This window comes from Akebia trifoliata, chromosome 9, assembly GCF_017979445.1.
Source record: "Akebia trifoliata isolate Shusen 1 chromosome 9, ASM1797944v1, whole genome shotgun sequence".
Classification (NCBI taxonomy): Eukaryota; Viridiplantae; Streptophyta; class Magnoliopsida; order Ranunculales; family Lardizabalaceae; genus Akebia; species Akebia trifoliata.
The window spans coordinates 24,913,201-24,929,347 of NC_141383.1; the positions used below are offsets into that span (position 1 = coordinate 24,913,201).

The window sequence follows — 16,147 nt, forward strand, 5'->3', positions numbered from 1 at the left end:
AAATGACTTAAATACCCTCATCTTCTATTTGTTTACTTATCCTCTTCTTAAAAATGAGAGTTGATATTGGCACCCCAACCTTTACTTATTACACTTCAATTAAATTAAAATAATAAATCAATAGCTAAGAATAAATAATAGTTGGGGTGCCTAATAAAAACTCTCTCTTGTTGTTTATTTAGATATTTATCGGTTCAATTTGGGATTTTATGAGACTAATCCTAATTGTAAACAACTGTTGAAATTATTTTAATGTGTTATACTACTTTGTAATGTTGAGGTAATAACTTGAACCAAACTTTTGTAATATTTGAATGGTATGTTTTAATCTTTACGGTGTAATAAATAATTTACGAAATGGAGGTGTATTAAATAAAAGTTAGGGTGTCAATATAAATTTCTAAAAATATTTAACTTTCATCTTCAATCCTAAGATTCTATCTACTTTACAACCTTTATACCTCAATAATGTGATCCTCCAACCCTTGTCTTGAGTTCTTCTGGTTGGTAATTCCATCGATTGTCCAATAACTCTCAAACACTAAAGTTGAAAACTAATTGTTGCAAAGTAGTAAATTAGATTTAGAAGAGATTGTGTACCTTTGCATTTAAATCCTTTTTATTTATAAATTTCTTTTTTGAATCCTTGTAAATCTGACCTACTTTATTTCGCCTCGTCTATCTTTTAGAAAGTTTTTACAAGATATTTACTTTCTTTTTATGCTCTATTAGTAGTTATCATCGTGCCACAAAGATAAAAATTATGTTGGAACCTTGAACCTTCTTTTAAGTTCATAAATATTTACTATGATTTTTGGGGGTTCACGTGCTTCTTCCCGTACTAGAGTATACACTCTGGAGTTTTAGGAATTTGGTTGGGATTATGTCCATTTTCCTAGATTGTTGGGTTAAAGGGCTCACTCCCTAGAGACGAGATTTTTATATCCTTCCTTTACAAGTGTTGAAGTGAGGTTGATTAGATTAAAAATAATTAATCATAGTGATTACAGAGCTTAAATAATACATTTTTGGGAGAAAAAACATGGGTTTTTGTTGAAAGTTGAAAATTGAGAGCATTTGTGTCATTTTCTACTAGTCTATGAAAGAAGAGTGAAGTCAAGTTAGTTATCTATCTCAAGTATACACAGAACCTGGAGGGGCTTAGTTGTAAAACACCAAAATAACGACAAAGAGGAATTATCGAGAATTTTTCAAGAGAGTTACTATTGCCACACCAATTTTTACTAACGCCGCACAAACTGTGTGCAATTCTTTCTTGATTTGTACGGGAATGGGTGTGGTATTAGTAAAATTTGGTCTTTTAATAGTATATATCTTTTTCAATTTAAGAAATAAATAAATAATAGAGTGTACCCGCCAAGTACATGTTCTACTTTAAGGCCGTCTATTCGGGGAGAATGGACGATCGTGCCCTAAACGAAACGAAATATCTCTCTCTCTCTCTCTCTCTAAAAAAAGCTGAAGAATTTAGAGACAGAGAGAGAAAGTAGATAAAACGCCTCAACTGTTACTGACTTACTTTCTTACTGTTAGTTGGTTCCGTTTCTCTTCCATTCTTTCAGACAGATTTGGTCTTTTATAGTCGATTTTCATGGTTTCTGATCTTTTCTTTGTTTTGTAGAGTGTGTGTGTGTGTGTGTCTGTGTGTGTGTGTGTGTGTGAGAGAGAGAGAGAGAGAGAGAGATGGGGGACAAGTCTGAAGTATTGGAGGCTGTGTTGAAGGAAGCTGTGGACTTGGTTAAAGATCTGAACTTGATGAGCTCATTCTGTTTTTCTGATTTTGATGTTTTTTTTTTTTGTTGTTGAAGATTTTGTTGATGGGTTTTTGTTTGAGTGCAGGAAAACATACCCATAGAAGAAGTTTGTGAGAATCTGAGATGTAGTAGAGAGGGTCTAACAAGTGAGGCTGCTCAAGAGAGATTATCTATCTTTGGGCACAACAAGCTCGAAGAGAAGAAGGTTCCTTTGTGCCTCCAGACTCACCATTTAGTCTCAATTTTGTTTTTTGGTTTTGTCTTGTTGTCTGTAACTGGGACGTTCTAAAAATTTCATCCTCCACACACAAACCCCATTTTGTTTCAATTTTGGTACTTATCCTGGTTGTCTTCAAAATTTCATCTTGTTTGATTTCTGGGTGTTTCAGGAGAGTAAATTCTTTAAGATACACACTCAAACCCCATTTTGGTTCAATTTTGCTGCTTTTTGTTGGTTTTCTGTAGCTGGGTTGTTTTCAAAATTTCATCTTGTTTTGATTTCTGGGTGTTTCAGGAGAGTAAATTCTTGAAGATATACACATAAACCCCATTTTGTTTCAATTTTGCTACTTTTTTTTTTTTGGTTGTCTGTAATTGGGTTGTTTTCAAAATTTCATCTTGTTTTGATTTCTGGGTGTTTCAGGAGAGTAAATTCTTGAAGTTCTTAGGGTTTATGTGGAACCCTTTGTCTTGGGTCATGGAAGCTGCTGCTATCATGGCCATCGCCCTCGCAAATGGAGGAGTAAGCACTGATAACTTTTTTCCCCTCATTTTTCTTGTAAAATGAGTGAGCTTCCACAATAATATTTTTTTTCTTTTCTAAATTGTGACTCCATGTTTGCAGGGGAAGCCTCCGGATTGGCAGGACTTTGTTGGCATCATTACTCTGCTTATCATCAACTCCACGATCAGTTTTATTGAGGAGAACAACGCTGGTAATGCAGCCGCTGCTCTCATGGCTCGTCTCGCTCCCAAAGCCAAGGTAGTACAAAACAAAGAACTCTCTATTTGGATTTAATAGTCGGTATTTGTTGTTTGGGATTTCTTCTATTATAATTTCATGATTTGAGATTGAATTAATTTTGTTTTAAAGGTTGGGTCTGATGTACACCTTGAATTCTGTTTTGGTTTCTTATTAATTAAAAATACTTAGGTCCTAAGGGATGGAAGGTGGAATGAGGAAGATGCAGCTGTTCTTGTTCCTGGTGACATAATCAGTATCAAACTTGGGGATATAGTCCCCGCTGATGCCCGTCTCCTTGAAGGAGATCCATTGAAAATTGACCAGGTTTCTATACTATCTAGTTTACCCTTTTAGTTTTTGAATCCATATAGATTTAAGCTGTCTTACTGAAGTTTCCTTGTATGGGCTTTATAGTCTTCTCTTACAGGAGAGTCCCTACCTGTAACAAAAGGCCCGGGGGATGGTGTTTACTCCGGGTCTACATGCAAACAAGGAGAGCTTGAAGCGCTTGTCATCGCCACTGGAGTTCATACCTTCTTTGGCAAGGCTGCCCATCTTGTAGACAGCACCAATCAAGTTGGACACTTCCAAAAAGTAAGGAAAGTGGAGATGAGATGCTCATCGTACATGTTATTTAAAATTGTTGTTTTGATTTTAGTCTTGTTTTATTGCTTTGTAGGTCTTGACTGCAATTGGGAATTTCTGTATATGTTCAATTGCTGTGGGGATGGTAATTGAGATTATTGTGATGTATCCGATACAAGGCCGGGATTACCGCCCAGGAATCGATAACCTCCTAGTGCTTCTTATTGGAGGGATTCCCATTGCCATGCCCACTGTTCTTTCAGTTACAATGGCAATTGGTTCCCATCGCTTAGCTCAACAGGTTGGTCAATGTGAAAATTTCGGGGAATTTTGTCATTTTAATTGATGTGAGTTTAGGAATTCTGATACAATGCCATTGGATTAACTAATGTAGGGAGCTATCACGAAGAGAATGACAGCAATAGAGGAAATGGCTGGCATGGATGTGCTATGTAGCGACAAGACCGGAACTTTGACATTGAACAAGCTTTCGGTTGACAAGAATCTTATTGAGGTGAGATAGGATATGTTAGGTGTGTTGTTGCCTTTCTAGATTCAGTGCATAATGTGGAATCTTGACACACTATTGTGCCTGGATTTTATTTACTCAGGTTTTCTCAAAAGGAGTACACCCGGATGCCGTTCTTCTTATGGCGGCCCGAGCCTCCCGTGTTGAAAACCAGGATGCAATAGATACTGCTATAGTTGGGACACTGGCCGATCCAAAAGAGGTAACTAGTGAACCATATGAGTTCTCTTATTTATAGAGAGCTTCTATTGGCACCACAACTTTTACTTATTACACCCCAATTAAAAACAAAGAAAATAAGTGAATGGTTGAGAAAAAGTAAAAGTTGGGCTGCCAATAGAAGCTCTCTCAATTTTTTTTTTCCTTGCCAGATTTCTGTTTTTTTGGGTGTAGGATTTTATGTGAGCCTAATACTAATTGTAAACAACAACTGAAATTGATTTAACAAGTGTTATAATGTTGAGATTATAATTGAACCAAACCTTTTTGTAATGTTTGAAGAGAGTGTTTAAAGCTTTAATTGGGTTGTCATGAATAATTTAAGAAATTGGGGTGTAATAAGTAAAAAGTTGGGGTGCCAATAGCAGCTTTCTATTTATATTAATTGATTTATTGACTCTTTCATTTTTTCTGATTCTTTTTATACTACGAAAAGGCACGAGCTGGCATTCAAGAGGTTCACTTCCTTCCGTTTAACCCGACTGACAAGCGAACAGCTCTTACTTATATCGATGGTGAAGGAAAAATGCATCGAGTCAGCAAGGGTGCACCGGAACAGATTCTGAATCTTGTGCATAATAAGTCAGACATAGAGCGTAGAGTTCATGCTGTGATTGATAAGTTTGCTGAGCGAGGCCTTCGATCACTTGCAGTAGCATATCAGGTAATCTAAGTTTGTCATGTTTTGTGCTGTTTATACCTGAAATATGCTCATAATGCACTTTGTTTGCTTTACTTTCTTGGGTTTGTGTTTTGTCATTGAACAGGAAGTTCCAGAGGGAAGGAAAGAAAGCCCAGGAGGTCCATGGCAGTTCATTGGTCTCATGCCTCTCTTTGATCCACCCAGACATGACAGTGCAGAGACGATTAGGAGGGCTTTGAACCTTGGGGTAAATGTTAAGATGATTACAGGTAGATTTCTGCTTCGTGACATTATCCGTTATTATTTCACCATTGGAATAGCAGCAATTTAGATGTGGTGTGCAATTTTTTTTTTGTGTTGCCCCCAGAGCTGTTTCTTTGATAGTAATGATGAACAACATTCAGGCTTACAACCACCTTCATTGCAAGATGTTATTCCCTTATAATTGCATTATGCATAAACAGAAAAAAGGTTGGTTCATTACTAACCTTTGGACTCTTGGAAAGAGAGTAAAATCTCTCGGATGAATATTAGAGCAACTCCAAGGGATAGCCATAGTTACTAGGCATTCTATTATGAAGAGCCATTATGGATATTTAAGGGATATGCACTCCAACCGTGCTATTCAAAATAACTCTATAAATATTTTAATGTTTTTTTAAATCAGCTATAGCAAATCCTACCCAACTGTCATTGTCCTTTGCTGCCGAAGGGTAGAGATTCTAAATCTCTCTCTTCTTTTGCCGACCAAAAACTTTTCTCTCAAAATATTTCAAAATGGAGAGGCAGTTGCAGGGTGTGTTGGAGACCCTTCAAAGGACTCTGGTCTGGCTCTCCAAAATGGCAGTTTTGGGGGGGGGGGGGGGGGTATGCAGAGCCTTTTATGGGAACTAGATGAAAGATTCAACTCTTCAACTAACACCTCTGGGATTTATTGAGACACGGTAAAAACCCTTTAGCAAGAAATTTTAGTTTAAACAAGAACTACATTCTCGAAATTGAAGCATAGTTTCCTTGGAAGCTAGCTTCAACATTGTTATTGTTTGGTACAGTGAATTAATGTTAGCTAATTATTTGCATTGGCCCTTTTAGTTATTTTTCTTTGTCATATTATGGGTCAGTTCCTTGTTAGCTTATTAAGTTGTTTTTATAATAAAGAATAAATAAACCTTAAAGCAGTTGCAACTTTCAACATCTATCAGGTGATCAACTGGCGATAGGAAAGGAAACAGGACGCCGTCTTGGAATGGGAACCAATATGTACCCATCATCTGCTTTGCTAGGACAACACAAGGATGAATCAATTGCAGCTTTGCCGGTTGATGATCTAATAGAGAAAGCTGATGGTTTTGCCGGTGTTTTCCCCGGTACTTCTTTCTGACCCATCTCTTTGTTTTGTTCTATGTACTTGCGGCCTCTTAATTTTTATTTTTATTTTTTTGCTTATTTTGGTATCCCTACCCTTTGGGTGAGACTAATCCTACAGTCACACTCACCGCCCCCTCAGAAAGTCCTAAGTGCAATTGGTTGAGTCGAGGGTCAATTGGACCCTGAAGGGTGGCCTCAAGAAATTCCTTGCTTTGTGAGCTTTCAAACACTTGACCTACCCTTCCTGAGGAGCTTATCAAGGCTCGGCTTGCCACTAGGCCAACCCCTTGTGCTCTTGCGGTCTCTTAATCGGCTGTGGTTGTATGTTTCAAATGTAATTCTTCAGATGACATTGCTTATTTAATGGTTCTTGGTTCAGAGCACAAATATGAGATTGTAAAGCGCTTGCAAGCTATGAAACATATTTGCGGAATGACTGGTGATGGAGTTAACGATGCTCCTGCTCTTAAAAAGGCTGACATTGGGATAGCTGTTGCTGATTCAACTGACGCAGCTCGTAGTGCTTCTGACATTGTCCTCACTGAGCCTGGCCTTAGTGTTATTATCAGTGCTGTATTGACCAGTCGTGCAATCTTCCAAAGGATGAAAAATTACACGGTAATTCATGGATTGTTCATGTGCCAATACACTTCAATTTGTCAAAATTTTACTCATTTTACTTTTTTTTTTTTTTTTTCTTTCTGCATTTTGATTACTATTATTGATGTTTTAAAGCAAAAAATTTAGCTCTTTCTCTAGTATATGAGCTTTTCTTGATATTGGGCAGATTGTTTTTTTGCAGATTTATGCAGTATCTATTACCATCCGTATTGTGGTAAGTTATCCGATAGCTTTTGTGGTTCATCACACAATTGTCTCTAATAAGTACCAATGTGTTGAGTGTATATTTTCCCCCACTCTCGGGTGAGTCATACCCCATTTAAGCCCCGTGACTCTCTTATATTCGTAGTTCTCCCCTTTTCTAACATATCGGTCTTTTGGAGTAGTTGGTTGGTTAACATGGTATCAGAGCGCTGGTTCGTATAGGTCACGGGTTCTAATGTTTCCACTCTTATGGGTGAGGGGGAGTATTGAGTGTATATTTTCCTCTCTTGGGCGAGTCATACCCCATTTAAGCCCTGTGACCCTCTTATATTCATAGTTCGCCTCTTTTCCAACAGATCAGTCTTTTGGATTAACACAATGTTTTAAAAACCGGATCGATAATCAAATCGAAAATTTGTTCAAATGATCGGTCCTATTTGAATTTATTAGATAATTTTAAAATATAAAAATAATTATAAATCAAACAAGAGAAAAAAGAAAGAAAATTCCTGGGCTCTTTCATGAATTGATGAAAAAAATGTAATAGGATTAAAGTTTTTTGTGAAATCTTTCTATTTTCTTCAAATTTACAAAATTTTCTACTTCTTTCCTAAAAAAAATCCTAATAAAAATGAATTTTAGTACTAATAATTTTTAGATTTCAAGAATTGGTTCATGAGAACCGTTGGTTCGTACTGTTGGACCATTGGTTTTGAAAGACCAACAGTTCTTTATAAAAGACAGGTTCAAAGAGAACCAGACCGATTATTTTTTTAAATCTGATCAGACGTGGTGGGACCGTTGGTTCGGTTTGGTTTTTAAAAACACTTGTAAGTACTATTCTTGTAGCTATGTTATAAGAATTATGTCCCGGCCACAAATATAATTGGTTGGGTTAATAAATAAGGTTTATGGTTCTTAACCAATTCCACTTGATTTTCATTGTGACAGCTTGGTTTCATGCTGCTTGCTCTGATATGGAGATTTGATTTTCCACCCTTCATGGTGCTCATCATTGCCATTCTGAACGACGGTTTGTTCTTCACTAGAAAGCACATATCCCTCTCTTATTATTAGGGCACAAAATATGTTGGATTTTATTCGAGATCCAAATTTAGCGGATTTAGGTCCTTGAAGTAGATCTGAAGCAAAAGATAGGTCGGATATGGATAGATTTCCCATGATCCGTGTCAGATATGGAGCCATCTATATATCCACCTAGATCCAAATTATATATGACTTTGAAAATTATATTTTTAGAATTTTCAAAATATCCTTTCCTGCCATTTTAATATAACATATAAAATGATTATAATGGTAAAAAATAGTATAGTAAAGCAATTAACAAAGAAGTATAAAATAAAAATGTTGAACTATTTGGAATTATCCAACCCCAAATCAAGCAATTTGGTCGTGTCGGATCCACATTAGATCTGATTGGTTTTTCTAGTAGGATCTGAGTGGATTTGGATACAGGTTCAGGCCCAGATAAAGAAATTTGGATATGGATATACTCATCTCCGAGCCGAATCCAACCCATTTTAAGCCCTAAATATTATGCTTATTCTTTTGCCCTTCAGTGCAAGGGACTTCAAGTGTTGGCTCTCTGTAATTTCAGGTACCATAATGACAATATCGAAGGATAGGGTGAAACCATCTCCTCTTCCAGACAGCTGGAAGTTAGCCGAGATCTTTGCAACGGGCATAATTCTTGGAGGTTACTTAGCAATGATGACTGTCATTTTCTTTTGGGCAGCATACAAAACAGATTTCTTCCCGGTATGAAACCTTTCTCTTTAGTAAAAATTAAAATCGACAAGTTCATGAAGGTACAAGGCAATAGGCATGACACGTATTGATACTCTAAAACAATGAATTTTATAGTTTCCGGGGCACTATGGGGAGCTGTCTATTGTGTCAGATGATTTAATATTGGTAGATGAAATTAGAGAGGGAGTTTATTGAAACTACAATTATGGAGTATATTAGAAATTAAGTGCTCAACTTTAGTCAATGCACTTCTAGGAATGAAACACTAGTTAAGATTGATGGACAAACAATATCCCATAAGGTATTATTTCCGTCACTTGGTTGGTTCTATTATACATAAAGACGTAGAAATTGGTGACGATTGACACAAAAAAGTGTTGGGTAGACAAAGTGGAGGAACAATTTGAAGTGTTATGTGATTGACTTTACTGTTCAAACTAAAGGAAATTTTTTTCTAGACAACAAAAAACCATCCATGCTTTATGGGAGCTGAGTGTTGGCCTGTCAAGAAACATGTTCATATAATGAGCATACGAGGATTTTGAGATGAATGAGTGGTAGGAAAAAGAAACGATGAGGAAAGACGATCGGAAATGAATATATTTGAGAAAATTTAATAAAAGCTCCTTTAGGGAGATAAAATAAGGGAAGTTATTTTAGAGAAGTCAAATGACAACACCAGTGAGCTTTTGGTGCAAGTCGAGGACTTGAAGAAGAAATCCGAAAATGGCATGGACAAACATATTGACTTAAAAGTGTAAAAGATGATGATTTAATTGCTTAGTATATTTGACAGGATTTAATTTTTGTTTCACTTAATTGTTTCGATTAAAACGTGTTCCTTTGGTAATTTTCAGCGGATATTCAAGGTGCCTAGTCTTCAGAAAAAAACAGATCAAGATGACATTAAAAAACTTGCTTCAGCTATATACCTTCAAGTGAGCACGATCAGCCAGGCTCTCATATTTGTGACACGATCACGAAGTTGGTCTTTTATTGAGCGTCCCGGCTTGTTGCTTGTGTCAGCTTTCTTGGTTGCTCAGCTGGTGAGTCAACTTCTTTTTCCTCTCTATATATGCAAAAGTCTTCAAATTGGCCTCTTCTTCAATAAGAAGGCCAAAAATAGCATTTATGATTTTTTTTTTTTGATAGAATAGATATTCTGAAAAAGGTGAACAATGATAGAGATAGGGAGCTTCAAAAATTCTCTCTGGGCGTTATATATTTGAAGATGTGAATAGTGATTTAGAGCTCAAATCTTCATTTTGGAGTTTGGTTCGGAGGGGCTCCTCCATCTCTATACATAGAGATTTGAAGCCTGGTTGGAGTTGCTCTAACCTTCTTATTCAAGGAAACACCCTTAGCCTTGATTTTTCAATATGTGCAGATTGCTACTTTAATTGCAGTCTACGCAAACTGGGGCTTTGCTGCGATCGAAGGGATTGGTTGGGGTTGGGCTGGTATCATTTGGCTTTATAACATCGTCTTTTACATCCCACTTGATTTCATAAAGTTCTTTATCCGCTATGCTCTGAGTGGGAGGGCTTGGGATCTTGTTATTGAACAAAGGGTATGAATGATGACTCTGGTTCATTGTTAAGCTTCATGTTTCGACTTTCGAGTAACGTATCTGATTGAGAATCCTTGGATTCTTCTGTTTCGCAGATTGCTTTCACGACGCAGAAGGATTTCGGGAAGGAAGCACGTGAGCTTAAGTGGGCGCATGCTCAGAGAACACTTCATGGATTACACCCACCTGACACTAAAATGTTTGGTGAACACACGAATTTTACAGAACTTAATCATATGGCTGAAGAGGCCAAAAGACGGGCTGAGATTGCAAGGTAAAGCTATCGATCGATTGATCTTATAAATAAGCCAAAATGGTTTTTTTGTTCACTCAATTTCCATTATGTTACTAATAATGACATCTTTTACCCCCTTATGTTTAGTTTTAGTTATTACTGGCTGTAGCATAATTTATTATTTGAGCATTGGAAACAGAATAGAGTTGCTAGTGGTACCCAAACTTTCACTTATTACACCCCAATTTCTAAAATTATTTATCACACCCCAATTAAGGATTAAAACACACTATTCAAAAATTACAAAGATTTGGGTCAAGTTATTAATCAACATTACAAAACATTATAACACAAACAATTTCGGTAGTTGATTACGATTAGGCCTAGTTAGGCTCATATAAAATCCTAAACCTAAAGAATAGAAATCTACAAAGAGACTATTGGCACCCAAACTTTTACTTATTCTCTCTTTGATTTGTTTTGTTTTTCGTGATTTGTTGCAGGCTTAGAGAACTCCATACGTTGAAAGGTCATGTAGAATCAGTGGTGAGATTGAAGGGTCTCGACATAGACACAATCCAGCAATCCTATACCGTCTGATAGAAGCTCTTGGTGTTCCTCCTCCTCCTCCTCCAGTGCTATGAACATACTACTTTTGCGCTGCTACGAGTAAAGTCTGCTAGTGTTGAAAGTTGTGTAGTCCGCCCCATTTGTACGGGCTCCCAATGAATTGAACCCACATATTAGTATAATTACCCTATTTAGACAATTTTTTTTTTCTTCTAATTTTTAATAGTGCCCACATTGTGGAGGCTCCCTTTGTTCTCTCTCGTCTTCGAAATTCTATTACGCCAGCATATGCCGTACACCAAGAAAAAAAGAAATGCTTGGCAGGGAAGAAATGTGCATTAGCATTGTTTGTTTATGTCATTAAGTTGTTTTAAGCCTTTTTTTGGCTTTCTTGTGAGTTAGATTCACTGTTGAAGCTTATTTGGGGAGTAGTTTTGTAGCAGTGATTGTTGGCTTAGTTTGTAATGTTGAGTTTGGGTTCCCCAGCCCAGATTCTAAGGTCAGCTGGCTAGGAAAATCCTGAAAGAAAGATCCATGAGAAGGGTTTCTCATAAAGCTTAAAATGGGTTGTATTTAATCCGAATCCGATTCATCCAATTCTTAACGGATTTGATTTCTTCAAGCATCTTTGAATTAAAATATGAGTTGATGTCCCTTGGTCCGAGTCGGGTACGGACCCATCTCTATATTTGCCTATATCCGAATGACATTATTTTATATATTGTATGATATATTTTTTAGTCTATCATTCATCAACAAAGAATATTAGGTGCAGTACTCAGTTTTTTTTTTTCAAAAGAGGAGAGAGGTCTTCACATTTAAACCACATTTTTTAATAAATTACTTTGTAATTGTTTGAAATGGTTTAAGCTAGTAAGATTTGAGTCAGACCCGAATTTAGACCTGCATTAAAATTTTGGATACGGATATGAGTAGACACATATCTGACCTGAACATGTTTCTCAAGACCGGTACAATAGATTATCATCTTTGGGATTAGCAATAACTGTAAAATTCCCCATGCCACACCCACCACTAACGTGATTATGATGGATCGTTCTAACTAGAATAAAAATAACAATAACAATAACGAAGAATTATAATAGCTTCGAGGCACTCTCCCATTGTTCACCGAGTCGATTTCATTAAGCATCAAATCTTTGAAGCATCCAAGAACAGGATGACTCTGCATGTTTAATCCTTATTGTTCTTACAAGCACTAAAAGTGTAAAAAAGAAACATATAGATAAGATTAAGTAGAGACTATTTACTTAGAGTGTTACTATTTGCCACACCAACTTTTACTAACGCCACACTAGCACCATGTGCAATTCTTTGATTATTTACGTAGGAATATTACATGGATCTCATACAAGTCCTCTGTGCTTCTCAATCTTGCTCTCGAGTTCATCCCTATCGGCTCCAATGACCTTATCGACTTCCTTACCCTCTTTGATCAATATGAACGTTGGCATGGCTTCCACCCCATATTCTTGAGCTACTTCCTATGATCATCATCAAAACCATACAACCCATTAACAAATATTTTTCCTACCAAGCGAGGAAAAGTAAAAATAAAAATAAAAGAGAAGATTGGGAGATAGAGAATATACCCTTAATTCATCGACATCGATTTTGACAAAGATGACATCCGTGTATGTTGCAGCCAACTTGATAACGATTGGCGCCATGAATTGACAGGGTCCACACCATGATGCTGCGAAATCAATCACCATCTTCACTCCCCCACACAAAATTAAAAGAAAGAAAGAAAACAATATCAGATCCATATAACATTTCCAGTGAAGTGTGGCTGTGTGTTACAATGCAAAGAGATTTAAGCTTAATTTTTTTTTTTCCTATTTTGATCAATAAGATTGTTTTTATCGATATCAGTAACTTAGTGATGATGGGTATTCAACCCAAGTCTACGGTATCATCACCCATAGAATTTACCAATTAAGCTAGTGAACACCTTCTTTTCGATGGGTAAGTTTTTTTTTATTTTCTTTCTATAATGAGACCAATAATTCAATGGTGGCATATAAACACAACATCCAACTGTCGAGAATTTATCTGTATCTCAATCATATATATATATATAGGGAAGCATTTGGATGCCCTAAAGAGAGTCAAACATTATGGCAAATATTTTTCAAAATAGGGGTTAGAAGTTTCAGAATGGACTGATTTTTTGTGAGACAATCAGCTCATTCCGAAACTCTACTCCTAACCCACACATTGGAAAAATGTTTGGCTCTCTGTAGGGCCTCCCAACACCACCCATATATATATATGGGAACGATTCATGAGACAATTTATGACAACAGTTTTTTGTAAGCCATTTTTGATGGGGTTAGAAGTTTCGAATGGAGATCATTCTCACAAAAAATTAACCCTTTTTGAAACTTCTAAGTTATATAAAATAAAAATCATTTTCATAGATTTTGCCACAATTGTTGTCCCATGTATATATATAGGGAGCCCTAAAAAGAGTCAAACATTTTTCAATATATGAGTTAGAAGTTTCAAAATGGTGAGGAGATCATCCTTACAAAAAAATTAGCCATGCTGAGACTTCTAACCCTAGTTTACAAGTGGAACAATCGTGGACCGTCAATTATTTGTAAATCACTTTTGATGGGGTCAAAAGTTTAAGAATGAGATGATTTTTTATGAGGATGATCTCCTTACCATAGTGATCATTCTCACAAAAAAATCAGCCCATTCCAAAACTTCCCATATATTGAAAATTGTTTGACACAATATTTGACATTTTCAAAGCCTCAAAATGCTTCCCTATGCATAGAGGATAATTTCCAACTGTTGAATGTTGTATTTACACAGTCAAGATTGTGTATTATTTTTTTAGTCAACAGATACAACCCACATATATATATATATATATATATTAGATTGGGTTCCGCTAACTCATGAAATGACACAAAATCTTGTCCATAGACACATGGAAAGGGAATTTATATAGTAGTAACTCACGATCCCAACTGTCTAAAAATGAAACCCCGAGTAACCGGGATAAATCTTAGAGATACGTAATGTATTCTCGGGATAACTAAGAGAGAGAGAGAGAGAGAGAGAGAGAGACCAGTTGAGTGGAGCCTTCCATAGATTTGAGGTGCTTCTGCCACTCATCCAAAGTGTGGAATGGTTTAACACGGCCATCATCCAATGGAGCACGATACGACTTAGAAAAAAATCCTCCCATTTCTTCCTTCTTTATCTTACACACCAACAAATCAAATACCAACTAACTTAACCCAAAGTCCCAAACCCAAAAAAAAAAAAAAAAAAAGCAGCTTTGACACAGTTTCTTTATCCAATAAATAATATACAAAGGAAATGCTTCTTCACTCTTTTAAGTCTTAATTTGGTCTATGGAAGCTGGTTTTGGAATGAAATTAAAGTGTTTCTTTTTATAGTTGAAGAAAAGGGAGAGAACACAAATATCAGGTTGAAGGAGTGGAAGGGTATGAGATTCGATGCCATATTGATAAGGCATAGAACAAGTACCCTTTCCATATAGTAAAAAGTATATAATTTCTATTGCCACACCAACTTTTTCTTTTAACAGGATAATTTTATAGTATCAAATCAAATTTTATTTATGTCTCCATTAGATTATTATTATTATTATTATTTAGGATGGATTATAATGAAGGGTAGTGAGCTTTAAGATTGGATTAGTATGCAATTCTTTTGTGAATTATATAGGAATTGGTGTGGCAATAGCAGCTCTTTTAAAAATAGGTGGTTCTAAGTTTGATGTGTTATAAAAGGAAGTTGGTGTGCTGATGGATATTCTTTAAAAAGTAGCTGAAATAGTAACAACCTCTATGATAAGGAATAAAATACCAAAAAGTGATTTAAAAACACATGTCCAATGGGTTTAGCACACAAAGCTAAATTTGGTTCCATCAAGAATCTCTTTAAGATGTTCCAATGCCCATTAAACTCATTCTTATCTTTCGCCCAACTGATTTAACAAAAACCAATTTAAAAATACTAGGAAAAATTACTTAAAAGACCCTCGTGGTGGAGGGATTTCTTTCTAAATAGTCCCTAAGCTTTCAATGGTTGCTTGGTAGGACATTTAATAAACTTTTTTCTTTTTAAATGGTCGTGGGACCTCATCTCCCACATTTCTCACAATTGAATGTCCTAACCGTTCAAATTCATCGTTTTCATCCAAAAATTGAATTTTGACATCTCAATTGAGTTTCAAAGACTCCATTCCGCCAAAAAAAATTTAAGAAAGAAGAAGAAATCATTTTCAAGGGGTTTTTTCATTTTTTTTCTTTTCTTAATTTTTGGATGAAAATTGATCAATAATAGTTCTTTTTGGGTTGAAATCATTTAAACAAGTCATTATCTCAAGTTTTCAGTTAATCTTTCCATGTATTTTAGTTGGAAAAACTTGAAAATTAAAAATAGGTGGGTTTTGCAAGTGTCAAGTTCACCACTTTTTATTTTAAAAAATGGTGAACTTAACAGTAAGTAGTGGTGCGTTCGACAGTAAAAAATGTGAACTCAACACATTGAAGGGGATCTTGAGAGAGAGATGAATTGCTTAATTTAAGTATTTATATAATTGCTTAATTTAAACTCTATATTGACACCCATAGAAATTACATCGAACAGTCAGGATTATCTCAATAGAGACAATGCAAGACAATTCGAAACATTGAATATTTCATTCCAATATAGGTTGAAATCGAATATCTTGGTTAACTATACCAACTAGCATGTCATTGCAGATGCATATGGTTACATTTCCCGCACCAACTACCAATATTAGGCAACCTTATCATGCATAAATAGATGACACATTCTTTTCAAGGTAAACTAAGTGACATAAAAAAGGTGAGAAAAAACTGAATCTACCCTTCCCGTTCAGGGGTGGTTTGGTTGGCTGTGTTAGATTTTTGTAACTAATTTCAGAATCTAGAACCATAATCTCTTTAAGGTGGAAGATTCAAACATTTAGGTTAAACAAAAAAGGGGGAGGGGGTGATTGAAGATGAGGGCATTTAGGTCATTTTATGTCTCTTAGAGAAGAATATATATATTCCCTGG

The 16,147-nt window shown here is 35.9% G+C and overlaps 2 protein-coding genes across 2 annotated transcripts; one reads left to right on the forward strand and one right to left on the reverse strand.

Moving 5' to 3' along the window:
- The first annotated feature begins 1,429 nt into the window (after window positions 1-1,429).
- On the forward strand, window positions 1,430-11,430 carry LOC147394947 (plasma membrane ATPase 1-like). The gene is made up of 20 exons (XM_086454451.1): window positions 1,430-1,758; window positions 1,861-1,980; window positions 2,419-2,517; window positions 2,620-2,757; window positions 2,929-3,063; window positions 3,154-3,333; window positions 3,419-3,625; window positions 3,719-3,838; window positions 3,936-4,055; window positions 4,509-4,736; window positions 4,840-4,984; window positions 5,918-6,082; window positions 6,463-6,701; window positions 6,886-6,918; window positions 7,860-7,941; window positions 8,527-8,687; window positions 9,536-9,724; window positions 10,066-10,248; window positions 10,344-10,522; window positions 10,987-11,430. The coding sequence occupies exons 1-20, from the start codon at window positions 1,705-1,707 to the stop codon at window positions 11,081-11,083; spliced, it is 2,874 nt and encodes a 957-aa protein (XP_086310577.1). The 5' UTR covers window positions 1,430-1,704; the 3' UTR covers window positions 11,084-11,430.
- Window positions 11,431-12,352: 922 nt separating this feature from the next.
- LOC147394948 (thioredoxin H5-like) lies at window positions 12,353-14,470 on the reverse strand. The gene is made up of 3 exons (XM_086454452.1): window positions 14,160-14,470; window positions 12,667-12,789; window positions 12,353-12,558 (listed from the first exon to the last, which is right to left on the reverse strand). The coding sequence occupies exons 1-3, from the start codon at window positions 14,277-14,279 to the stop codon at window positions 12,421-12,423; spliced, it is 381 nt and encodes a 126-aa protein (XP_086310578.1). The 5' UTR covers window positions 14,280-14,470; the 3' UTR covers window positions 12,353-12,420.
- Between the last annotated feature and the right edge of the window lie 1,677 nt (window positions 14,471-16,147).